The sequence below is a fragment of the Leopardus geoffroyi genome, chromosome B1 (assembly GCF_018350155.1).
Source record: "Leopardus geoffroyi isolate Oge1 chromosome B1, O.geoffroyi_Oge1_pat1.0, whole genome shotgun sequence".
Taxonomy (NCBI): domain Eukaryota; kingdom Metazoa; phylum Chordata; class Mammalia; order Carnivora; family Felidae; genus Leopardus; species Leopardus geoffroyi.
The window spans coordinates 118,649,609-118,676,953 of record NC_059327.1 but is presented as its reverse complement, the minus strand read 5'-3'; the positions used below and the strand labels follow the sequence as shown (position 1 = coordinate 118,676,953).

At 36.7% G+C, this 27,345-nt stretch overlaps 1 protein-coding gene and 1 pseudogene across 1 annotated transcript in view; one reads left to right on the top strand and one right to left on the bottom strand.

Moving 5' to 3' along the window:
• The window catches only part of TACR3 (tachykinin receptor 3), a 94,938-nt gene extending 72,204 nt beyond the window's left edge, over positions 1-22,734 (bottom strand). Inside the window, exon 1 of the mRNA XM_045471411.1 lies at positions 21,449-22,734. Coding sequence (XP_045327367.1) covers positions 21,449-21,996 — 548 coding nt within the window. The 5' untranslated portion in view covers positions 21,997-22,734. The remainder of the gene's footprint in view (positions 1-21,448) is intronic.
• Positions 22,735-25,943: 3,209 nt separating this feature from the next.
• LOC123583173 lies at positions 25,944-26,656 on the top strand (annotated as a pseudogene).
• Positions 26,657-27,345: the final 689 nt, after the last annotated feature.

Sequence of the window (27,345 nt, the reverse complement as noted above, 5' to 3'; positions counted from 1 at the left end):
ATGGTTACATAACTAAAAACTTATGAATAATTATTGAATTGTGTACTTAAATGACTGTATTTTACGGAATGTAAATTATGATTCAATAAGGCTATTAAAAATAGTATCTCAGCTATAAGAAAACAATCCAATTGAAAAATGGGCAAATGGTTTGAACTTCACCAATGAAGATATAAATATTAGTGAGAAGCACACGAAGATGTCCAACATAATTATCCATTAGTGAAATGTGAATTAAAACCACACTGGGATACAACTGTACACACACTAGAATTGCTAAAATCAAAACAAAAATTCTGACAGCATCAATTGCTGATGAAGATCTGCAATAAGTAGAACTCTCATATACTGCTGGTATGAATACAAAATGGTACAGCCACCGTGGAAGACAGTTTCATAGTTTGTTTCTCTTTTTCATTGAAGTATAGTTGACATACAATATTATATTAATTTCAGGTGTATGTCACAGTGATTTCACATTTATATACATTGCAAAATGCTTACCAAGATGAGGGTAGTTACTATCTGTCACCATACAACGTTATTATAATATTATTGACTGTATTTCCTATACTGTGCTTTACATCCTCATAACTTATTTATTTTACAACTAGAAGTTTGTACATCTTAATCCCCTTCATCTGTCTCGTTCATCCACCCACCCACCTCCCCTTTGGCAACCACCAGTTTGTTCTCTATTTATGAGTCTGTTTCTGTTTTGTTTGTTTTATCTTTTAGATTCCACATGTAAGTGAAGTAATATGATATTTGTCTTTCTCTGTTTGACTATTTCACATAGCATAATACCCTCTAGGTCCATCTATGTTGTCACAAATGGTATGTTTCCATTCTTTTTTTTCCTTTTCCTTTTTTTTTTTTTTTTTTTTTTTTTACAGCTGAGTAATATACCATTGTATACATATACCACATCTTCTTTATCCGTTCATCTACTGATGGACATACAGGTTACTTTCATATCTTGGCTATTATAAATAATGCTGCAATGAACATAAAGGTACATTTTTTTTCATATTAGTGTTTTTGTTTTCTTTGGGTAAACACCCAGAAATGGAATTGCTGGATCATATGGGAGTTCTATTTTTAATTTTTTGAGACATTTCCATACTGTTTTCTATAGTGGCTGTTCACCAACAGTGCACAAGGGTTCCCTTTTCTCTACATCCTCACCAACACTTGTTATTTCTTGTGTTTTTGATGACAGCCATTCTAACAGGAATGAGGTGATAGCACAACTTTATACCTTTATCATAGGGTGCAGCAATCTCACTCTTTGTTATTTACCCTAGAGAAATGAAAGCTTTTGTTCACACGTAATTCTGTGCATGGGTGTTGGTAGCAGCTCTATTCACAATTGCTCAAAACTAGAAACAACCCAAATATTTTCCCAGGGGGGATGAACAAACTTTGGTACATCCACACAATGCAATATCCTCAGCAATAAAAAGGACCAGACTTTTGAAGCACTCAAAAACTTAGATAAATCTCAGAGATGGTAGCGAAAGTATCCAGTGTCAAAGCGTATATATTATATGATTATGACCAAATTACAGTGGTGGATGATAAATCAGTGACTACAGGAACTTAGGCCAGGGAGAGGGTATGAATACAAAGGTATAGCATGAGGGGAAAAATTGTTTTGTGTTCTGTTTGTGGTGGCTGTTAAAGGAATCTATACGTGCATTAAAAGTCCTACACTTGCATATCAATTAAAATCAGTTTTACTGCATGTGAATTTTGAAATGAAATGAAGTTATATAGTTGGAACTTAGATTCCCACACATCACTGAAATCAAATTTGTGATTTCTAATAATATTAGATATTCTTGGTATAAAAACATTTGCTCTGTGGAGGTTATCATGTAAACATTAACTCCCCCAGAAAAGATTGGCTGTGTAAGTATCACAAACATTAGACTTTAAGGCATGAAGTGATACTAAATAGAAGAATGGACATTTAATAATGATAAAAAGATATATTTAAAAGGAAAGCATAATAAATCCTAGAATTGTATTAACATTGCTATAAAATATACAGAGCAAAATGGACAGAACTAAAATGAAAAATACATTCTCATAGTTGGACTATCACATACTTCTCTCAGTAGCTGATAGAACAGAAAACAAAACAATGACTATAACAAAACCTAGTAAAGATGAGGAAGATTTGAAGATGATTAATGAACTTCATAAAACTACAGAGGAAAGTTCATCATATCAGACAATGTCAACAATTTTTTCCATCTCCATTTATTTTGAATCTTTATATATGTGGTGCTTGTAGGATTTTTTTAAACAACCTATCAGAGTGTTTTTCCCTGAAAATTAACAAATCAAATAGTTGAACTGTATGCAAATAGCACACAAATGGGAAATACTGTACAAAGGGTCATTAGATATCCTCTTTTGTATAACTCCAGAGATTTGCAGAAACAGGTACATGTAAAGAAACTCAGGATGAGCTCTAAGGAACTGGTTATAGCAAAGGCAGAACCATTGTCCAGGCTTCTATGGAATAAATCAACAAAATAACAGAGTAATGAGAAAGCATATGAACATTCAGGTCTCACTACAAAATGAAATTCTGGAAAAATAATCTTATCCTGCTTTAGAGAAAGTTACAGTTTTTCCCCAGATCCTAGGGTATGCGAAGAAAATACAAATTCCCACAATCCTCCTACTGAAAGACAACATTGCTATATATCCTGGTTCATTTCTCATTTCCTTTTTGCGATTTTATTTTTGTATATGTGTATTTATTCATGTATCATTATATAATTATATTTTTTATCTATTTAAATAATTACCTACATTCTCTTTAATTAATATTTTATTGCATGCTCTTTGAATATAAATATTTTCAAAACACTATTCTTAATCACCATGTAATAGCCTAAAACATGCATAAGAAAGTCTATTTCTGACCTATTGTAATGTGAAAAAATTACAAACAATGAATCATTCTTTGCAACTTTATTTTTTGTGGATAGATACCTAGAGGTAAAATTGTTGTGTTTAAAGTAATGAGCAATTTCAGTATATACATTACCAAATTGATTTCTTGAAAGGTTGTTCTGATTTCTATTTCTACCTGCTTCTTTCTTTAGCACTGTATTAATATAAAATATTTTTAGGTGTATGTGCATTTATTTCATTATTGTGAAGATAAATATTTTTCATTTATTTATGTAATAGTTTTATTTTTAAAAATTTTCATGTTTTGCATTTTGCATTAATATTATTTTATTGATTTATAGGAGTTCATTATAAGTTAAAGTTATTAACCCTGTGTTTATCACTTATATTGAAAATAATGAAAGAAGTTTGCTTGCTATTTAATTATGCTTTTGATTTTGTGGTTAAACTATATAATGATTTGGTTATACAGTTTCTTACAGTCAAATCAACTGATATCTTTCTCTATATTCTTCTGCTGCCCTATTGCTTAGGAATTTTTTCCTAGCTAAGATTATTTAATGATAATATTTTGTTTTTTCTTCATGGTTTAATTGTTATATTTTAAATATTTAGTCTATCTGATATTTATATTAGCACATAGTGTAAAGTGAGGCTCTAACTTGTTTTTTCCTAATTAGATAAATTCTGAATTTCTTATTTTTTTACTAATTATGCTTTTTTTATTGCCTACTGGTATTTTCTTTGTATAATCTTACATGTCTAGGAATTTCATTACACATACTGTCAACCCTCTTTGGTTCTTGTTCAAGTTCCAAATTTTCTCTTTTATTATAATTCATAGTATTTTCTCATTCTTATTGGCAATTTCCTTTATTATCCTTTTTATTATTAACAAACATTTCTTGATTAATCTAAGCAACTCCTTCTCAAAAAATTTTTAGTAGACTATTTTAGATTCTATTCAACTTCCACTGTGGTTTTACTAGAATTACATTAAGCCTTAAAACAATAGATATATTATTACTATTTAGTTATTTTTTACTATATATCTTCTGTTTTCAAGCGTGTGTGTGTGTGTGTGTGTGTGTGTGTGTGTGTGTGTGTGTAAAGTTTATTTCATGTAATTCTGACATACTGTATTTGGGGATAAATATTTGGTTATCATGTTAAGAAAATATCATATATTGTAATTCACCAAAAATTGTATTAGGAATGTGTATTGAGTTATCCTGCATGCATTTCAAAATCTATTTAGATGATCATTGGCTTTATTTTGACATCATATATACATAGTTTCTGGTATTCAGCTGTTCTTATTTGTCTGGGTTGTCTTTCCTTGCAGATGTTTCCTTTCTCCCATTTCCCTTGCAAAGCTATATAATTTGTATCTCTGACAAAGGTACTTTTTTAAAGTTTGCATTTAAATTCTATTGGTTAACATGCAGAGTAATATTAGTCTCATGTGTACAATATAGTGACACAACACTTCCATACAACACTTGGTGCTCATCACAAGTGCACTCCTTAATCCCCATGACCTATTTAACCCAACCCCCCCACTCACCACCTCTCTGGTAATGTTCTTTACAATTAAGAGACTGTTTCTTAGTTTGCCTCTCTTTTCCTTTTGCTTGCTTGTTTTGTTTCTTAAATTCCACATATGAGTGAGATCATATGGTAATTGTCTTTCTCTGACTGAATTATTTCACTTAGCATAATACATTCTAGCTCTATACATATCATTGTGAATGGCAAGATTTCATTCCTTTTTATGGGTGAGTAATACATTAGTTATATTTGGTGAATAGAATGGTCTATATGTGCCAACTAGCAAAATAGTGGGCAAATGTCTCAGAGAAAAGTATCTATTTATTACCAAACTTAGGCAATTAGGTTGTGATATTTGACATACAAGCAATTCTCTCTTTGGAAAGTATTAGGGGAACATCATATTGACCATGCAAGTTGAAACTGCAAAGTCATCTTAATAATCAATGAGAAAAATGACAAATTTTCTGTGACCTTTAAAAATTTCTGTCAAAAAATTTAAAACTCTTACTTTCAGTTACATATACATAAGGAAACGAAAAAATAGTAAAATTAATATTGAATACAGTATAATTTGAAACATTAGAAATGTTAAAAAAATAACTTTTTTATAGAAAATAAGTACCATGGGACTTCTGGTTTCTGGTTCTCTATATAGGGAGATTGGAACTTGCTACTCCATCCTAACAAGTAAAATGGTGCACAGACTGAAAAATCAACAACTTTTCTTGGGTCTGTAAGAGAGGGGAGGATGCACTGCCCTGAAGCTTGGTAAGATAGACAAGCAAATACCTGAGCAAAGACTCACATGCAAAACCTCTGTTGGAACTAGTGTCGAGGTAGGAAAACCTGAGCTGTAGTAGATGAATTGCTGGAGGCCCAGAGTGGACATGACTGGAAGTTAAAGACTTCCTTTATGCTTGGGTCCCCCACAGTATCATCAGATTTATCTCCAGGAATTTGACCATGTTATCACATTAATTATTGGAGGAACAACCCCTCATGCTCTGGCAGGGAGAGGGGAAAAGGGACCATTTTGAAATGTATCAAAGACTGTTCTTCTTAGCAAGGCCTGCCCTCAGAGGAAATTAGCCAGAGCTTAATCAGACAGAGTACTATCAGAGTCCAACTGTCCTAGGGGAAGCTTATAGCCAAGTCCAGCCCCATATAGCATTACCAAGTAGGAGAAGGGACGTATCCCACTCTAACCCACTCTAGCCATCCTGGCCCATCTAAGGGGGTAGTAAAAAAAAAATAAAAATAATAAAAAATTAAAAAAAAATAAATAAAAAAAAGGAAAAACACTTATGAAGTTCACAGGCCAGAGGCATATGCTCACTCACACTGAGACCATGACAGGACTCTAGAACACCCACTCTTTCTTCACACTTCACCAGTACATTGCAGTTAATATGACTTAGTAACTGAAATTTTAGCCATGTTCTTGAGAGGACTGATATTACATAACTAAATCTGGTAACTGAAGTGTGTGCAAAGTATAAAATTGGTAAACTATTTATACAGATATTTATTTATTTATTTATTTAGTCTTTAGCATGTGTATTCTGTTTGTGAGCTGCTAAAGCTATAAAATTGGTATCTTTTTATATGTTTCTAAGCAGATCTGTTTCACTCCTGGTCATTGAAGATATTTATCAGCAATGGTTCTGTGACTGGTGAATGAGGATTGCCAGTAATTTCTTGGATAGGAAAGATATTTTAATCTATTATTTTTACTTTTTAATTTTTAATTTTATTTATTTTCTTTTGTTTTTGAGAGAGAGAGGGCACAAGTGAGAAAGGGGCAGAGAGAGGGAGAGAGAAAGAATCCCATGAAGGGCAGAGAAAAAGGGAGAGAGAGAGAAGCAGGGGTCACCTGAAGCAGGACTCATGCTCACCCGAAGCAGGACTCGAGCTCACCAAGTGCAGTTCAAACTCACCTGATGTGGGGCTGGAACTCAAACTGTGAGATCATGACCTGGGCTGAAGTCAGATGCTTAACCAACTGAGCCACTCATGTGCCCAAAATCTATTATTCTGTTTTTAATAATACTGGATTATACCTGTTTTGTTGGATTCTAAAATGCTAGAGCCTGCAACATGAAATTAGGATTATGTAAATCTTTGTTGAAAAGATCTTGAAAGTATTTTGATTTAAGAAGTAAAATATTTTAGCTAATGAAAACATGATGCATAGTTTAAGAATTTTGAGCTCATCCTGAGCACTGGGTGTTGTATGGAAACAAATTTGACAATAAATTTCATATATTAAAAAAAAAAAAAAAGAAAAAAAAAAGAAAAGAATTTTGAGCTCATCCTGGGAAGATGGCGGCATAGGAGGACGCTGGGCTCACTGCGCGTCCTGCTGATCACTTAGATTCCACCTACACCTGTCTAAATAACCCAGAAAACCGCCACAAGACTAGCAGAACGGAGTCTCTGGAGCCAAGCGCAGACGAGAGGCTCACGGAAGAGGGGCCCCTCCCGAAGCGGATCTCTGAAGAAAAAGCGAGCTGAGCCTGCCCCCCCCCACCCCTGTGCACCTTGCCGATCCACCCAGCTAATATGCCAGATCCCCAGCACCACAAGCCTGGCAGTGTGCAAGTAGCCAGGATGGGCCATGCCACCCCACAGTGAATCCCGCCCCTAGGAGAGGGGGAGAGAAGGCACACACCAGTCTGGCTGTGGCCCCAGCGGTGGGCTGGGGGCAGACATCAGGTCGGACTGCGGCCCCGCCCACCAACTCCAGTTATACACCACAGCACAGGGGAAGTGCCCTGCAGTCCTGCACCATTTCAGGAACTATCCAAAATGACAAAACGGAAGAATTCCCCTCAGAAAAACGTCCAGGAAATAACAACAGCTAATGAACTGATCAAAAATGATTTAAACAATATAACAGAAAGTGAATTTAGAATAATAGTCATAAAATTAATTGCTGGGCTTGAAAACAGTATAAAGTACAGCAGAGAATCTCTTGCTACAGAGATAAAGGGACTAAGGAACAGCCAGGAGGAGACAAAAATGCTATCAATGAGTTGCAAATAAAATGGAGACAACTACAGCTCAGATTGAAGAGGCAGAGGAGAGAATAGGTGAACTAGAAGATAAAATTATGGAAAAAGAAGAAGCTGAGAAAAAGAGATAAAAAAAATCCAGGAGTATGAGGGGAAAATTAGAGAAATAAGTGATGCACTAAAGAGAAATAATCTACGCATAATTGGTATTCCAGAGGAGGAAGAGAGAGGGAAAGGTGCTGAAGGTGTACTTGAAGACATAATAGCTGAGAACTTCCCTGATCTGGGGAAGGAAAAAGGCATTGAAATCCAAGAGATACAGAGAACTCCCTTCAGACATAACTTGAATCGATCTTCTGCACGACATATCATAGTGAAACTGGCAAAATACAAGATTAAGAGAAAATTCTGAAAGCAGCTAGAGATAAACGTGCTCTAACATATAAAGGGAGACCTATAAGACTCGTGACCGATCTCTCTACTGAAACTTGGCAGGCCAGAAAGGAATGGCAGGAGATCTTCAATGTGATGAACAGAAAAAATATGCAGCTGAGAATCCTTTATCCAGCAAGTCTGTCATTTAGAATAGAAGGAGAGATAAAGATCTTCCCAAACAAACAAAAACTGAAGGAATTCGTCACCACTAAACCAGCCCTACAAGAGATCCTAAGGGGGTCCTGTGAGACAAAGTACCAGAGACATCGCTACAAGCATGAAACCTACGGACATCACAATGACTCTAAACCCATATCTTTCTATAATAACACTGAATGTAAATGGACTAAATGTGCCAACCAAAAGACATAGGGTATCAGAATGGATAAAAAAAACAACCCATCTATTTGCTGTCTAAAAAAGACTCATTTTAGACCTGAGGACACCTTCAGATTGAGAGTGAGGGGATGGAGAACTATTTGTCATGCCACTGGAAGCCAAAAAAAAGCTGGAGTAGCCATACTTATATCAGACAAACTAGACTTTAAATTAAAGGCTGTAACAAGAGATGAAGAAGGGCATTATATAATAATCACAGGGTCTATCCATCAGGAAGAGCTAACAATTATAAATGTCTATATGCTGAATACCGGAGCCCCCAAATATATAAAACAATTACTCACAAACATAAGCAACCTTATTGATAAGAATGTGGTAACTCCAAGGGACTTTAACACCCCACTTACAGAAATGGATAGATCATCTAGACACACAGTCAATAGAGAAACAAGGGCCCTGAATGAGACATTGGATCAGATGGACTTGACAGGTATATTTAGAACTCTGCATCCCAAAGCAACAGAATATACTTTCTTCTCGAGTGCACATGGAACATTCTCCAAGATAGATCACATACTGGGTCACAAAACAGCCCTTCATAAGTTTACAAGAATTGAAATTATACCATGCATACTTTCAGATCACAATGCTATGAAGCTTGAAATCAACCACAGGAAAAAGTCTGGAAAACCTCCAAAAGCATGGAGGTTAAAGAACACCCTACTAACGAATGAGTGGGTCAACGAGGCAATTAGAGAATAAATTAAAAAATATATGGAAACAAATGAAAATGAAAATACAACAATCCAAACGCTTTGGGATGCAGCGAAGGCAGTCCTGAGAGGAAACTACATTGCAATCCAGGCCTATCTCAAGAAACAAGAAAAATCCCAACTACAAAATCTAACAGCACACCTAAAGGAAATAGAAGCAGAACAGCAAAGACAGCCTAAACCCAGCAGAAGAAGAAAAATAATAAAGATCAGAGCAGAAATAAACAATATAGAATCTAAAAAAACTGTAGAGCAGATCAACGAAACCAAGAGTTGGTTTTTTGAAAAGATAAACAAAATTGATAAACCTCTAGCCAGGCTTCTCAAAAAGAAAAGGGAGATGACCCAAATAGGTAAAATCATGAATGAAAATGGAATTATTACAACCAATCCCTCAGAGATACAAGCAATTATCAGAGAATACTATGAAAAATTATATGCCAACAAACTGGACAACCTGGAAGAAATGTACAAATTCCTAAACACCCACATGCTTCCAAAACTCAATCAGGAGGAAATAGAAAGCTTGAACAGACCCATAACCAGTGAAGAAATTGAATCGGTTATCAAAAATCTCCCAACAAATAAGAGTCCAGGACCAGATGGCTTCCCAGGGGAGTTCTACCAGACGTTTAAAGCAGAGATAATACCTAACCTTCTCAAGCTATTCCAAGAAATAGAAAGGGAAGGAAAACTTCCAGACTCATTCTATGAAGCCAGTATTACTTTGATTCCTAAACCAGACAGAGACCCAGTAAAAAAAGAGAACTACAGGCCAACATCCCTGATGACTATGGATGCAAAAATTCTCAATAAGATACTAGCAAATCGAATTCAACAGCATATAAAAAGAATTATTCACCATGATCAAGTGGGATTCATTCCTGGGATGCGGGGCTGGTTCAACATTCGCAAATCAATCAATGTGGTACATTACATTAATAAAAGAAAAGATAAGAACCATATGATCCTGTCAATCAATGCAGAAAAGGCATTTGACCAAATTCAGCAACCTTTCTTAATAAAAACCCTCGAGAAAGTCAGGATAGAAGGAACATACTTAAACATCATAAAAGCCATTATGAAAAGCCCACAGCTAACATCATCCTCAATGGGGGAAAACTGAGAGCTTTTTCCCTGAGATCAAGAACACGACAGGGATGTCCACTCTCACTGCTGTTGTTTAACATAGTGTTGGAAGTTCTAGCATCAACAATCAGACAACAAAAGGAAATCAAAGGCATCAAAATTGGCAAAGATGAAGTTAAGCTTTCACTTTTTGCAGATGACATGATCTTATACATGGAAAATCCGATAGACTCCACCTGCAGTGTGCTAGAACTCATACATGAATTCAGCAAAGTTGCAGGATACAAAATCAATGTACAGAAATCAGTTGCATTCTTATACACTAATAATGAAGCAACAGAAAGACAAATAAAGAAACTGATCCCATTTGAAATTGAACCAAGAAGCATAAAATACCTAGGAATAAATCTAACCGAAGATGTAAAAGATCTGTATGCTGAAAACTATAGGAAGCTTATGAAGGTAATTGAAGAAGATATAAAGAAATGGAAAAACATTCCGTGCTCATGGATTGGAAGAATAAATATTGTCAAAATGTCAATACTACCCAAAGCTATCTACACATTCAATGCAATCCCAATCAAAATTGCACCAGCATTCTTCTCGAAACTAGAACAAGCAATCCTAAAATTCATATGGAATCACAAAGGCCCCGAATAGCCAAAGCAATTTTGAAGAAGACCAAAGCAGGAGGCATCACAATCCCAGACTTTAGCCTCTACTACAAAGCTGTCATCATCAAGACAGCATGGTATTGGCACAAAAACAGACACATAGACCAATGGAATAGAATAGAAACCCCAGAACTAGACATTGCATTGAAGACAGTTTGGCCTGAGGCTCAGATTTTGACCTCAAAAGAGTGCAGGGGTAAGTTTGGAGGAATATCAGGAAGTCAGTTTGGATGTAAACTCTGGGGCTATCTCAGTCTCAGTAAAGTCTGAGCTGCCTGTTAGACATCTGAATGGTGAAGTTGAATAGGTTGTTGGATTTAAAATTCTGAAATACAGCTGAAGGGTTCAAGATAGATATATTAATTAAGCGTTTCATTAAGGTATGGGCCATATCTAACTTGTTTATTCCAATGTGCACCATACCTACGTTTAGTAGTTGGAAGGTACTCGAGAAGTATCTGTTAAGAGAGTAACTACAAATATAGTGAGTCATGTGCTGGTAAATGTTTAACTACAAGAACTCTGAGGGGAAAAAAATCAAACAGAAAACAAAACTTCTGGTTTCTAGTGTCTTCCGATTTCAAAGTGTAAACTCTAACCATGATTTCAAGCTACAAAAGTAATATCACTAAATGCTGAGTTGGGAAGAAATGCATGCAATTGATTCCCTCTAGCCAGCTCTAGAACACTGAGCCCACTTGCTTGCTTAGTGATATAGTCATATACATATTTTCCTTACTTTACAGGTATGCATAAAAAATAATTTTAAATAACCTTGATACTTGAGCAGATGGGAAGAAAAATATCTGATAGATGATAAAAAAGCTCAAAATGGGGGATTTAAGCAACTATTTAAAAACCTATGTCACCCACCGGGATACTAGTGTGTTGTTTCAAGGGACACATGCACCTCCATGTTTATAGCAGCACTATCAACAATAGCCAAAGTATGGAAAGAGCCCAAATGTCCATCGATGGGTGAATGGATAAAGAAAATGTGTACTCCATATACAATGGAGTATTACTTGGCAATCAAAAAGAATGAAATCTTGCCATTTGCAACTATGTGGATGGAACTGGAGGGTATTACGCTAAGTGAAATTAGTCAGAGAAAGACAAAAGTCATATGACTTCACTCATATGAGGACTTTAAGAGACAAAACAGATGAACACAAGGGAAGGGAAACAAAAATAATATAAAAACAGGGAGGGGGGACAAAACAGAAGAGACTCATAAATATGGAGAACAAACTGAGGGTTGCTGGAGGGCTTGTGGGAGGTGGGGATGGGCTAAATGGATAAGGGGCATTAAGGAATCTACTCCTGAAATCATTGTTTCACTATATGCTAACTAATTTGGATGTAAATTTTTAAAAATTAAAAATAAAATAAAAAAAAAAAACTATGTCACATACCAAACTAAATTTATCCTTGTACCTTTAGCCAGGCTTTTAAATTATCCCACACAGCTGAGATATCGTTATACAATTCCTGGGAAAAAGACTTCACAGCCTATAAAATAATCTGTTATAATGTTAATAGTACTGTCTTGCCAGAGATTTCTTCATAAATTTGAATTCAGCTTAGAAACTGTGTTTAATAATGTGGCCATAACACATCTACCACAAAAGTGTCTGTACAAAGGTTAATCAAGTCGTTGTTCTATTCTGGAGTCCAAACTGTTTGGCATATACCTTAGAGTCACTATTGGTTCTTTAAAAATATGTATTTTAATTAATATTTAAAAAATTAGTATTGTGGCAAAATATAAATAAAATTACCATTTTAACAATTTTTTAAAAGTTAATTTTTTTTTATTTTGAGGTAGAGAGAGAGAAAGAGAGAGAGAGAGAGAGATAACTGGGAAGGGGCAGAGAGAGAGGGAGAGAGAATCCCAAGCAGGCTCCATGCTATTAGAGCAAAGCCCTATGTGGGGCTTGAACTCACCAACCATGAGATTATGACCTGAGCTGAAATCAAGAGTCAGATGCTTAACCGACTAAGCCACTCAGGCACCCCTGTTTTCTCTGTTTTTAAGTGTACATCTCAGGTATTAAGTATATTCATATTGTTGTGCAGCCTTCACCATCAATCTCCAGAACTTTAATTATTTGTTTCATGTAAAAGAAGTGCATTTTGTTATAGATCATTAAAAAAGAAAAGTACAAAGCAAAATAAAATTACTGAGAAAGTCTCACCAATCAGAGCAAGTCAATCTTATTGCACGTATAGAATTATATTAGACTGTTAATCCATAGTCTAAAAATTCTTCATGTGTTAGAGATCCTGCTGAGTCTCAATGGGATTCAAACTCTGTGTCTAATGAAGTGGTAGGTCTGCCAACCCCAATTTTATATTTTGCAGAATTTATTTAATGTACCAGTGATCAAACCTCAATAAAAATGATTTATGTTCAGAGTGATGAGGCATGGGGGAGAGGAGGTATGGACAATTCCTCATCCTGGACATGCCATTTATTGTTGAGCCCCAGGGAGAGAAAGTTGCAAGTAGAAGATGAAGGAATATTAGTCATTAAGAATTTGTTAATGGAGCAAAGATTAGGGACAAGATCATTCTTCCAAAGTCTCTTTCAACACAAATAATCGTAACAAAAATTTCAAGCTGAGGGCAAAGTTTGTGACTTACGAGTTTTGCAGATTTAGATGAAATTTGCCCGAAACAACAATCTGGAGTAGGACTTGGCTTCCCCATCCAGAGAAACTGTCATGCTCTGGACCAATGTAAGGATGCTGATTTTCTTTTCTTTTCTTTTTTCGCTAGTGTGGGATGGGGGAAATAGAAATGCTAAAGAGGACTACTGATGAACTGTTTGTCAGACCTCCCTAGGGACTCTGAAATCATTGGAGACTAGTAAGAAGGGGTTTATAAGGAAAGGTTATAACATTTTAAAAATTTTGGATATTTATGCTAATGTTACCACATTAATACATGTGTACCTGGAGACTTGAGAGGACCTATATTGTATTCAAATGTGATTTAAAAACTGAGAACAAACTGAGGGTTGATGGGGGGTGGGAGGGAGGGGAGGGTGGATGATGGCTATTGAGGAGGGCACCTTTTGGGATGAGCACTGGGTGTTGTATGGAAACCAATTTGACAATAAATTTCATATATTAAAAAAAATAAAATTAAATTAAAAAATGAGAAAAAGAAAATAATAAATTTCTACATGGAATTTCATTTTTTAGATGCCTCATTATTTACTCTATCATTTTCTTTTGTTGGAATTTTTAATGTTTTCAGTTCTTTGAATTTTAGTTTGAAAAATATCCTTGAATATATTGGCAAATTGAACTCCTGAAAATTTTTGACAAAATCTACACAACTGCTAGGCTAAACCATATGAAATAGTAATTGACATTTTAAACGATAAAAAATGGCAGTTGCATAAGGTTCAACCTAAAAGTTTGTGTAAAAATGCCCTTTTCACTACATACGTGCCAATGTCTGATAATTTTAATAGATAAAGATTTATATCTCATTATTTTAATTTCCATATGTTTAATCACTCTTCTGATTCATTTATTCAGCAGTCTGGACTGTGTGCTTATCATGTGCAAACCGGTATGACAGGCATAAGGATACAAAGAGCACTCAGATCAGAATGAAACCTGTGTTCATGGTGTTTACAAATCTATTAGAGGGAATTATTAATCACATAGTCTTAAATATAAATATGCATTTTAATATGTGAAAAATGCCATGACAGACATATGCTAAGAGAGTCGATGAAGGGACATCTATTTAAATTAGGAGGCTCATAGAAGGTTTCCCTGTGAAAGTGACATTTGAGGTCTTATCTAATAGAAGAGTACACTTAACTTATGAAGAATTGGCAGAGGGGAATTTGAAATGGTGTACTGTGTTCAAAGATTTTGTGGCAAAAATATAGCATCATACATTCAGAGACTTGAAAGAGGATAGGAGTGGCTGGAACAGAGCTTAGGCCAGTTGAGTTATAGTATGAGATTAAATTGGACAGGTCAAGAAATCAGTCATTATTGTCTGGCTTAAGAATATTTTTTTTCTCCCATGAGCAGTGGGAAAACATGGTAGGAGTTTTAAGCAGGGGTGAAGAATCATGTTCTTAGATATATTTTGAAAGCATCATTCTTTTTTTACAATAGGACCATGATGGTAGCTTGGACTTGGGAAGTGGAGACAGAGACAGAGAAAAGGTAATAGACTTGGGAGCTATTTGAACAACTGAATGGATCCTTGTGCTGTGTCTTGAAATGGGAAACAGTGGAAGAGGAAAATGTTTAGGGGTAAGATAACATGTTTGGTGGAGTTTAAGGAGCTTTTCAGACATCCAGGTGGAAATCTCAAGTAGATAATTGAATATACACGACCAGAGCTTGAAGAAGGTTTAGATACAGGACTTTCAATTGTGAGCCGTTTATTTTTTGAGTTTGAAACCAAATTTATGTATTATCTATTAAAAATTAAAGAACATTATAGAGTAAGATAAATTTCTAATTCTCATATCAAATAATGTCTAAGATTTATAATTTGTTCAATAAATGTTTAGTAGTTTGTTAAATTAAAAATGACATAATAATTTTGGGCACCTGGGTGGTTCAGTCATTTAAGTGTCTGACTTCTGTTTAGGTCATGATCTCACGGCTTGTGGGTTCTAGCCCCACATCAGGCTCTGTGCTGACAGCTGGGAGCCTGGAGCCTGTTTCAGATTCTGTCTCCCTCTGTCTCTGACTTGTGCTCTGTCTCTCTCTCAAAAATAAATAAACATTAAAATTTTTTTTAAGTGACATAATAATGTGACATTATTTTAGTAATTTAAGGAAAGAAATCTATATTTATGCATGTGTATAATATACTGTGCACCAGAGTGTGTGTATATATATCATACATATATGTGAGATATATATAAATATATCATGAAAATGAGACATGGATATTTGGAATTTTTGCACTGTGAATATATGCCCCTTAAAATGAATGAGTGACAAAATACATTGCAATAAAAGACTGGTATAGAGGATGTATAAGGATCAGAGATTAGGGGCTGGAATAAAGATGATTTGGAGAGTTTTAGCTGTGTATTACAACTTTGAGTTATCTGCTTCCCAAGGTATATCCAAAGTTCAGGTGAGGAAAATACTTCTAGCAGAAATGTGCTTTATCCTTTCTTATAATTTCTTCAGTGCATCAAATCTGGCCACCTGGAAACTGTTCAAATAGAGATTTGGTTCCCTGAAGACTTCATTCACTGAATTCTGCTTTGGCACATGCCTCTAGCTCACCCAGAGGAACACTTAACAAACATCTGTAGGAAACCTGCTTTTGCATTGTGACAGTGTTGTTGAGGACAGTGTCTTCTTTATTACCCATACAAAGAATTTCTTGAAACTCAATACTAGAAATCCCTTAGCCCTTAAGGAATGTGTATGTATTGTTTTTATAGATAGTGTAAACTATATTACTAATTGTATTCTTTTGCATGTATATTAAGAGTCTCAGACATATTTCAAGTTCACCTTTCATAAATGATTAGGACTCTTTCTTTCATAAATGTTAGGACTCCATCCATGTTACAACTTCACACTGTGTTTGTATTTTCTCTCTTTATTTTCTCCAGTCTTAATTTTTCATTCATTTATATTTGTCTACTGTATAGATTGTTATGCATTTTTATAATCCAAAAGGAAACCAATTTGATAATAGAAAAAAATGGTAACTCTTTATTCAAAAGTGAAAAATAAAGCCATGGGTTTAGATGAGTTTACTTGGGGAGAGAGAATAAAGTTAGGACAAAATCAGGCCCAGGATTTAGCATTGAGGAACCTATATATTTAATCACTACATAGAGGCAGAGAATCAGAAATACAAGCATGGAAGACAGGCCAAAGAAGGAGGGGACCAGGGAAATTGGAAGCCAAGAAACAGTAGCCACATGATAGGTGGTAGCCACTACTGAAAAATCAAGGAAGTTGAGGACTGAAATGCCCCCTGGATTTCACAACAAGCCTCTCTAGATAGAGTGTTGGGAGATGAAATCAGATTTAAGTACCTTGAGGAGCAAATAGCAGGTGAAGAAACGGAGATACAGAATGTAAGCAACCCATAAATTTATGTTTGTTAGACATTTTAATTTTTCTTCTATCAACTCTGTTTATGACTTTGGTTCTTTTCATATAGTACTATATCTTCTTATTAGTAAGAATGTGTTATATATTTTAAAGGTTTTGTTTTTACACTAGGTCTGTTAAATATGCTGCAAACTCTTTTTCAATATATTCTTTCCCATTATGGTGAATATAACCTTAATATCAACTGAAGTTCTGCTAGTTATATAAGAGCATTTGTGATGACATATGCTATGATGATCTGATGTTTTACCCATTCGATTAATGTATATTTATTGCTTTCACTATGTGCTCATGACTAATTTTGTAAGAATTTGCAGTATAGGGGTGCCTGGGTGGATTAGTAGGTTAAGTTTCTGACTTTGCCTAAGGTCATGATCTCACTGTTGGTCAGTTTGATCCCCGCGTAGGGCTCTGTGCTAACAGTTTGGAGCCTGGAGCCTGCTTCAGATTCTGTCTGTCTGTCTCTCTCTCTCTCTGCCCCTCCCACACTCCACACTCACGCTGTGTCACTGTCTCTGTCTCTCTCAAAAATAAATAAACATTAAAAAACTTCAAAAAAATAATAATTATCCATATTTGGTGTGTCCCTGGATTTCAAGAATATAAGGTATTTTTTGTTATTTTGTTAATGTTTTTGGACTATTAAATAAAACATCCTGAATTAGTTCCTTAAGGTTTCCAGGTAAGAAATAGTGAATGTCATTTTAAAAATTCTTTAATTGGGGCGCCTGGGTGGCGCAGTCGGTTAAGCCTCGGACTTCAGCCAGGTCACGATCTCGCGGTCCGTGAGTTCGAGCCCCGCGTCGGGCTCTGGGCTGATGGCTCAGAGCCTGGAGCCTGTTTCCGATTCTGTGTCTCCCTCTCTCTCTGCCCCTCCCCCGTTCATGCTCTGTCTCTCTCTGTCCCAAAAATAAAAAAATAAACGTTGAAAAAAAAATTAAAAAAAAATTCTTTAATTAAATATTCCAATTAATACTGGCCTATGAGCTTGGAAATTGTTCTTTACTATATATTAATAAACCTTCCTAGAGCTTCTAACTTGATCTCAAAAATGCACTTAGAAAATGGAAGAAAATATTTTCTGTTTTTTAATATTCCCATATATCAAGTAGTATATGCCATAAATGAATCAAATGACAATATTTTTATATATTTCCAATATCTACATTCTTAATTAAAACAAAGGTAATATATATATATAAGATGTGTTTATTATACATGTAAGAGATATAATATACATATAGTTATATAGTTTATGTACTATAAATAAGCACTGAATTCTAATTTAAATGAAAGTAATAATTTTTGTCTAATTAAACTCTTCAATCATCAGAATTCCTTAGGAGCAGTAAAAGCGTAGAGGCTGAGAATAGCACAGGCCCTTGAGTGGATTACAGTGGTTTGAATCTCGGCTTTATTGTATGATCTTGGGAAAGCTTAGCATCTTTTAGATAAATGTTATATTTAAATGTTAAAATTCAAAATGGCAAATTTGGGAAGGATGGTGAAGAGAAACGGTGACCTTGTTGGCAAAGAATTCCAGTATGTGTGTGTGTGTGCATGTGTGTGTGTATTATGGGTGTGTAGGGATGCTGAAGTAGCCTTCCAGGCAAAAGGAAACTTTGTAGAACTGAAAGATGGTTTCTAAGCCAATAAAAACTGTTTTGCAGATTTCGAATAAAGCAGAAGGTAATGTGTCTCAGGATGAGACCAGAACCTATGATCTCACATTCAGATTGTTAGTACAGATACTAATATTATACAAAAAAAAAAAAAAAAAAAAAAGTGGAAGTAGAAAGCAAGCAATTCTCTCAGTGCAGAATGAGTACCAAACACTTAAAGAAATACGCAGTGCCTTTTATTCAACAAAATGTGTGACCATTACCGTAAGGTTCTCCGTTTATGAAATACAGGTGTTCATTAAGGGATTATCTACAATCAGGTCTAAAATTTCCAAGTTCATAGGAGATTGCAAGCATTTTGCTGCAGCTGAAGAAAATCCATTTGTGCCTTTGTCAAAGCTGAAATAGTTTTTAAGCTCAGAAGATCTTTTGATTTTATGCAGAGGGACAGAGTGAGTTAAATATGTTTTCTATTGAGGCTGGGAGGATACAATTCAGTTTATATTAAATGAGGGTAGAAAATACAATTCAATAAGACAAGTGTTCACACTGCAGTTTAAATGATGTATTCCTTTATCAATAAGAACTAATTAGGGAACTAATAACCTTTGTGATTATTTCAATAAAGCATTAATTATACAGGAAAATATGATTTCTGTGAGTACATACTGTTACCTATGTTCTATATGAAGTGGAGAGTCTATGCAACCATAACCAAAGGCGCCACGACTCACCTGAAATATCTCAGAGGAGGTCAAGCATGTAAACTTGAATCTATAAAGTAATTGCAGATATCACAGGACTACTTTTCCAGTTCATGTTTGATAAGACACTAGTGCAGAAAGATTCTGTGGAACAGTAAACTTTGGCAGTTCTAATAACTTATATGTCTTATTTTATTCTAAAAATTTTCTTAATGAGGTTTTTCTGTATTTCTTTTCATCAGTGGTCTACCCAAAGTCTTACTATAAATTATAGTTTTTAAAAGATTTTCAGAATCTGAGCTGAGCATGCTTCAAATTTTGTTGCAAATTTCATGCTCCATAAATTTTGTATTGTTTTGGTGATTAAATAATGTTTCTACTAAATAAATAGTAATGAATAGTAAAATATTCATTAATTTCAAGCCAGTGACTGAAATAACATTACATTATCAATTAAAGCAATTCCAAGACCACTTCAGACTTTGTATAAATGGAAAAATACCCCTTTTGACCCCTTAGGCTTGAAACATCAATTTCACACACACTAAATTTTCATCAAATTTCATAATGAATTATTAATATCTCAAGAAGAATATTCAGGAGAATTTTATAACATGATATGCTAATGTCCCTCCTGATCACATTAAAAGTCACATGCTTACAAGTAATGGATTAGAAAGGAACCCAAAACAAAACAAAAAGGCAGATGCTCAAACTAAAGGAACATTCATTTCTATCTTGGTAGAGCAAGGTCAGAGGCAATTTCTCCTGTTCCTCAACTTGGAGCTGATTTTTTCAGTTCCTTCTTTATACTCACTTCTGACCCCACAAAAGTGAAGGGGTGAGATACACGTAGACAATCAGGGATAAAGGGAAGATTAGCAGTTTCAGAGGCTTTTGAAAAATGTGATTTTGTGCTTATTTATCCTCATTAGTGGCAACCAACCATTGCTCTTTCAGTTTAATCCTCTAAGCCTAGCATGTGAAAGTAGTTTGTGCTCACTGTTTCAAAATGGTAAATGCAGAGGATGGATTTACGGAAAGAGTTGGTTTTGTCTTATTTTTTCTCATAGTAGTGGCTTCATGTAGTGAGAATATCGTCTCATTTTATTTTGAAACAGTTTTGTTGATATAGAAAGAAGCTCACTTTTCTTTTCAAAGTTGAGGACATTGAGTCTTGAAGTTAAAGTCACTTCACCCCCACACATCCCCCGTGAAGCTGCCAATCACAAAACAGGGACGGGATCAACTGTTACTGATTTTTTTAAAAAATTAATTTAAAATTAATTTAAAATTTAATTAATTTAAAAATTTAGATACCAGAAAAGTATTGGAGCTTCTTTTAATTGCTTAAGAATTTCAGAATCCTCACTGTAGATGGGGGAACATTCTAAAAAATTACCTTAAATAGCTATGTATAAAGTGGTGTGTATTGTTTTGTAACCATTTATTATTTGGGATTTTGTTGTTGTTGCCCATTATCGGAAACATTAGATTGTATGTAATCTTCCAGGCACAGGGTGTATCCAGCTTATAGCCTCCCCAGATTATTAAGAGTGAAATTTAACCCAAGACCCTGTAGAAACTTATAGCATACAGCAATCTTTTGGAGAGGTATTATTACCTCTGATGGATGTTCCATGACTGGGAGGCCAAACCAATATTGGCTTTGGAGCAAGGATAGAGAATAGGATGGGTGGGGATGAGGAAGAGCAGACCAGAGAGAGGAAGGAAGGATGGAGGGTGACTCATTGTCCATTTCTTTGACAGAATAGTGACTAACAGAGAGAAGGAAGACCAAAAAATACATTTTACAGAGAACGTAAGTTTTGCAGCAATTGTTTGCAGCCATTTGGGAAAGCTCGTATTAAGTGTTTCTAGCTGAGTTTGTCCTACTTGGAATGACAGACTTTCCCTATCTCCCTCATTGGTCTTCTCAGTCCCTCCAGATGCCATTAATAGAGATCAGGGGGGCGTTGAGGGAGAACGGGGGAAGCCATGGAAGCAGAAACTGGTTCAGCCAGCTGGGGCATTATCAATGTGTTCGTGACTTCTTTCTCCAAGAGCTCTTTCCTAGTCCCTTTCCTTTTATCAAAGCCATCCTGTCATTGGTAACATTGTCCCACTGCCCAGCTTTTCTCTCTCCCTTCTCCCTCCTTCCTCCCTATTCTCTCCTCACCTGTCCACGGCAATGGCCGTCATAGAGTAGATGCTGGCGAACACCGCTGTGATGGGAAAGAAGTTCTGGAAGCGACAATAGTTGGCGCCGAAGTACCACTCGCTGTGAAGCGCATAGATGAAGTTGACCAAGGTGTTGAAGGCAGCCATAGAGGCGTCGGAGAAAGCCAGGTTCACGAGGAAGTAGTTGGTAACGGTCCTCATGCGCTTGTGGGCCAGGATGATCCAGATGACGATGAGGTTCCCGAACACCGCCACCGCCACAACCACGCCGTATGCCAGGGACCAGAGCGCGATGCGCCAGGACGGCTGCACGAACTGGTTGGTGAGGTTGGCCCGGGGTTGCGAGGGCGCCGGGGAGGTCGCGGGCAGTCCTAGGGCAGAGGACGAGGCCGAGAGGTTGCCAGCTTCGACTAGCAGGTGTAGCCACTCAGCCTCAGTCGCCCCCGGAGCGGCCCCTGCCGCGAGCGCAGCGCTCAGGTTCCCGGGATCCGCGCCCGCCGTGCTCGCGCGGTCGGTCCAGTTCGCGGCTGCGGGGAGAGAACCCATCGAGGCTAGTCTGCAGCCCCGATCTCCCCACTCACGGACGCCAGCCGAAGGTCTGCTTGCTGGTCCCTTTGCTGGTGGGCAGACCTCAGCGCCGCCTGGAAGCAAGGTAGAGAGGCTACCGCAGCCCTTGATGGTTAAGAAATGCTTTGAGCCAGCAGGTGATGGGTAACGGGGGAAGCACCTTTTCCGAGGAGTTTGCGTCTCTAGCCGGCAGGAAGGATGAGACAGTCGAGAAGCGAGGTGTTAGGAGCTGTCACCTGCGGGGAACTCCGGGATCGCCCCTGCGCGAGTTCCCGGGCACCGGCTGGATCACTGAGGTTCAGGCGCTGCAGCGGGCTTTATAGTCTCTTACAGTCCCGGCTTTGGTGACGTTGTGGGGGCCGCGGAGCTGACGAACCCCTTCGAGGGCTACGATTGCACTCCTTTCCTCCGTCGCCCCTTTTGCGTTTCATTCATTCGCTACCGGTAGCCGCGCAGCAGGCGCTCGGCGCGGTGAGACGCTCTGGAAAGACTGCACTTTCTCAGCTGTAATTAAAATCTGTACGAGATTGTTTTTCCCCTTTTAACTTCAAGATATTTTTACTGAGGTCTGTGTTCTCAGACATCTATTGTGGGCTGCTCGTTTCTAAACCAATTAAACTATTCACCTCTAGGGCGAAGGCACGATGCGGAGAGATTTGTCAGAAAGAGCTTGTGTGGCTATTACCTGCCGCAAGCTGGGGCACAGCTAGACGCGCATTTTGTTAGGTGTCACTGGCTCTTGGAATTTCTCCCTACTTGCTGCTTGTGTGTTTATGTTCTCACGTACCAGATCCCTTTTCCTCTCGCTCCCATTTGCAAAGTCTACCCGTTTCTCCTCTTCTAATCTCCGTCACCAGAAACCAGTCTCCTCCGCCTTCCTCCCTGGCAGAGACTATGGATTCTCCTGGAGGATTCTGCTCCCGTTGGAATGCAGTTACCCACCGAGGATGGATCATCGATTTTCTTGAAATACGATGAGGAGACTTGCACCTTTTCATTTCCCTGGCGTGAACATATCTTGTAAGCAACTTAAACATGTTCATTTGGTTATACGGCTTTGGACATTTGGCGCCTTGGTTTTCCGGCCTGTCGTGAGGACACATTGATAAGGATGCATGACAGTAACCTTACTGTCCTGTGCAGACCAGAGGGCCTGACTTCTGAGCTTTGGCTGGCAACATGTGAGCAGCAGGGCTCTGTAGGGTACAAGCAAGAGGAAGTAGTCTGTGCTTAGATGGATGTTACAGGCAATTTATTAGTATGTTCCAGAGCAGAAACTCTTCTTTATTATTTTCTTGGGGGCAGGAATAAAGGGATTTAGGGCTAAACATATTAGCAACTCCCCCAAAACATTGAACTCTTTGAAACTCAGTTTTCTCATTTGAAAATGAATATTAAAAAAAATCAAATTTACATAGTTATAATTATATGGAGCAAGTAGTTTCAACAACAGGAGGCAAGAGGGAGACCTTAATAAATGTTAGCACCCTTTGCTGTTGTTATCATTGCTCATTTTGTCTAAATGTTTTCAAGTAAGATAGACTAGCATAGCAAGTTTTACTTGCTTCAAGAAAATGTAGTGTGTGATTTGTGAACATTCTGTATTCTTTAGTTTCCTGGTGTTAGAACATATTTCTCAAAAACTGCAGTTATCATTGTTCTTTTTTTAATTTTTTGATGTTTATTTTTTAAGAGAGAGACAGAGTGTGAGTGGGGGAGGGGCAGAGAGAGAGGGAGACACAGAATCTGAAGCAGGCTCCAAGCTGTCAGCACAGAGCCAGATGCAGGGCTCGAACCCATGAACTGAGAGATCACGACAGGAGCCGAAGTTGGAAACCTAACAGACTGAGCCACCCAGGCATCCCACTGCAGTGACTACTGTACAAATAGACTTAGGATAATTGGTAATGATACTGTTTTCCTTATTGTAATTTTTATGATAAATAAGGCACTATATAGAAATAAGTTTGAAGCAACCTGATAATAAATATATTATACAACTCTGCTTCAAAATAAATGCATGCTGAAAATGATAATTATCAAGTTATTATTTAGTATTTCTTCTCAGTGAGGCCTATGGAAATACGTGATAAATCATAAGTGAATTTGATAGAGATTCCACATGTCCTGCTTACTAATTCTAAACTAAACCATTTTCTTTTGAAAGGCAGATTATTTCTTTCTGCCAATTCACCATTTAGAAATTACTTGAGTTACAAATGAAAACTTCTTTCTTCTCTAATGAAATCAAGGAAGAATTTAAAAAAAATTTTTTTTGTATGACATACACCATTCATCAAATGAGTCATGTGGTGACTTGGTAATAATTATGCATATTTTGATCAAATATTTAAAGTTGTAAAATTGCCTACTTGTGTAGAAATCCATTCAGTTTACTCTGTTGCTTTACTTATCATGTCTGTGATTTTGCCTTTATTGGACTTTGCCATGAGTGGAAATGATATGAAAAAAAAAGTGATAATGATGGAATTAGAAGTACTTAACAATAAAAGGGGTTTAATGAGTTCTTTCAGAGGAAGAGAGGAATCCAGGATATGGCTTTCTTTTTAGAGCTACCTTCTATAGAATCTATCTGTTTCCCCATAGAGGACTTATTGTTCATTCATTGCTTCAGTCATTCCCCTCATCAGTATTGAGTATATTTCCTTCTAAGAGCTGTGCCAAGTACTAGGTATGTAGCAGGTAAAACTAAAGATATAAGCCAGATATGAACCCTATCCTCACTGAGCTTGTAGTCCAACAGTATTTTTAACATTAGAGCAAGTATTATGAATAGTGGAATAGGAAGGTATAGAGAAAAATGGGAGTGTGCAACTGAATAAGAGGATGTGTTCATTGAATTCTGGATTCTGTCAACTTCTCTTAAAGAATTTCTTTGTGAGGAAAAGATATTCATACCCCTCTGTTTACTGTAGCATCATTTACAATAGTCAAGATATGGAAGCAACCTAAGTGTCCATAGATAGAAGAACGGATAAAGGAGATGTGGTATATACACACAATGGACTATTACTCAGCCATAAAAAAAATGATATCTTGCTATTTGTGACAACATGGATGGCCCTAGAGTGTATTATGACAAGTGAAATGAGTCAGAGAAAGACAACTACCATATGATTTCACTTAAACATGGAATCTAAAAAACAAAATAAAACAACAAAAAAGCAAGAGCAGACCCATAAATATAGAGAACAAATTGTTGGTTGCCAGTGGGGAAAGGGAAGGATGGGCAAAATGGGTGAATGGTAGTGAGAGACACAGGCTTCCAGTTATGGAATGAGTAAGCCATGCAGGGATGAAAGGTACAGCTTTGAGAATATAATCAGTGGTGTTATAAGAGTGTAATATGGTGGCAGATGGTAGCCACACTTGTGGTGAGCATCACATAATATATAGAGTTGTTGAATCACTATGTTGTACACATTGTATGTCACCTACACTTCAGGTAATAAAAATTTCTTTGTGAGGATGAAATGAAATGCCAAATAATAGACTTATCAGAAGAGTATGCCTTGAAAAGTGGGAAGGCTTAGAAGATAATGGCTAAGAAACATTTCTTAGCCTTCTTCCTAAGACAATTTGATGAATAATCTGCTCATTATAGCTCCAGAATCTGAATCCTGCCCCTACCTGAATGCAGTCTGCTGGTATTCCTTTTTCTCTTACTATAAGAAAGCCAAAAGTTTTAGTCTTGGACTCCTGAAGGAAGGAGAAGGCAGAGGAAATATTAACATACCAGAAGGCATCTCTTAAGATCCTATACTCTTACATTCAAAACTTGGGAGTGTGGCTTTTCTGTCCCCTTTCCCCTCCTCCCCAGTGCTGCTCAGGCTACATCATGCTAGTTCAGACCTCTGGGTGCCTGCTGAACTAACACCATGATGGCTCCTCTCCATCTACCATCTATGATCATCCACCAGGACTTCATCAGTCACAATGAGATGTTCTCTGACATCTACAAGATTCAGGAGATTGCGGACCCACTGTGTCTGGAGGTGGAAGGGAAGGTGGTCAGGAGGACAGTGAATAACATTGATGACTCACTCACTGGTGGAAGTGCATCCACTGCAAGGCCCTAAGGGTGAAGGTAATCACTGGTGTTGATATCGCCATGAACTATCACTTGTAGGAAACCAGCTTCACAAAAGAAGCCTACAAGAAGTTTATCAAAGATTATATGAAATCAATCAAAGGCACACTTTAACAATGGAAGCCAGAAAAAGTAAAATCTTTTATGACAGGGGCTGCAGAACAGGTCAAGCATATCCTAGCTAATTTCAAAAGCTACCAATTCTTTATTGATGAAAACATGGATCCAGATGGCATGGTTGCCCTGCTGGATTACCACAAAGATGGTGTGACCCCATATGTGATCTTCTTTAAGGAGGGTTTAGAAATGGAAAAATGTTAATGAATTTGGCTGTTACTTTGGATGTATCACCCATTGTCATAACTGGCTAATTCTCTTCCTCCACACAACACTAGAACTTAGATGAATGGGACTGATGTCATCTGGAGCTCTTCAGTTATTTTGACCTTGATTTATTTGGAATAGAGGCATTGTTTTTAAGAAAAAAGAAACATTTTGTGTGGGTTGTCTAAAAAAATGCATTTAAACCAATTTGAGAGAAAGGCTTTTAGTTTAATACATATTTAAATCCATTCTGTGTAGTGTCCTGGAGAAGCTAGAGCCTGGTTGTAGACTACTGCTAGAAAGCATAAGACTGCCTGAAGAAGTGGAAACTACTTCTGGGGCTGGAATATTAAAAAACAAAAACAAAAAACAAACCAAGAACCATAAGTCTTAATTCTGAGTTCAAGTAGAGGGAAAGACCGTACTCATAGCTGTGTGAACATCTGAAGTGGATTCCTTATACATTTCATCATCAACAAACAGAAGTAGTTAACCCTAGAAGAGATTTCCAAAAGAATAAAAAGAAACTAATAGTGTAAGAAAAAAAAACCTCAGGAGTGTGTTTGAGCACATTTAAAACCTATGCAAATGCATGAGGATGCTAGGAAATAAGCCAAGCATGGTATCATGGGAGATATTAATAGATTTTACATAATAGTGATTAAATCTTGATTTGCCTGCATAAATGTTAATACAAAGTATGATCTTTTATGTGAATGTTATTTATTCCTAATGACAAAGAAATATTTACCTATTTTATTATGCTAATAGATTACATTTCTTTCAAATTTTATTTGTTCTCCATATTTTTGCTTAGAAGACATATTGGTAATGTGCCCTAGTACTTTGCTAACAACTTATAATAATAGAATGGAAACTGATGACCTGCTTAT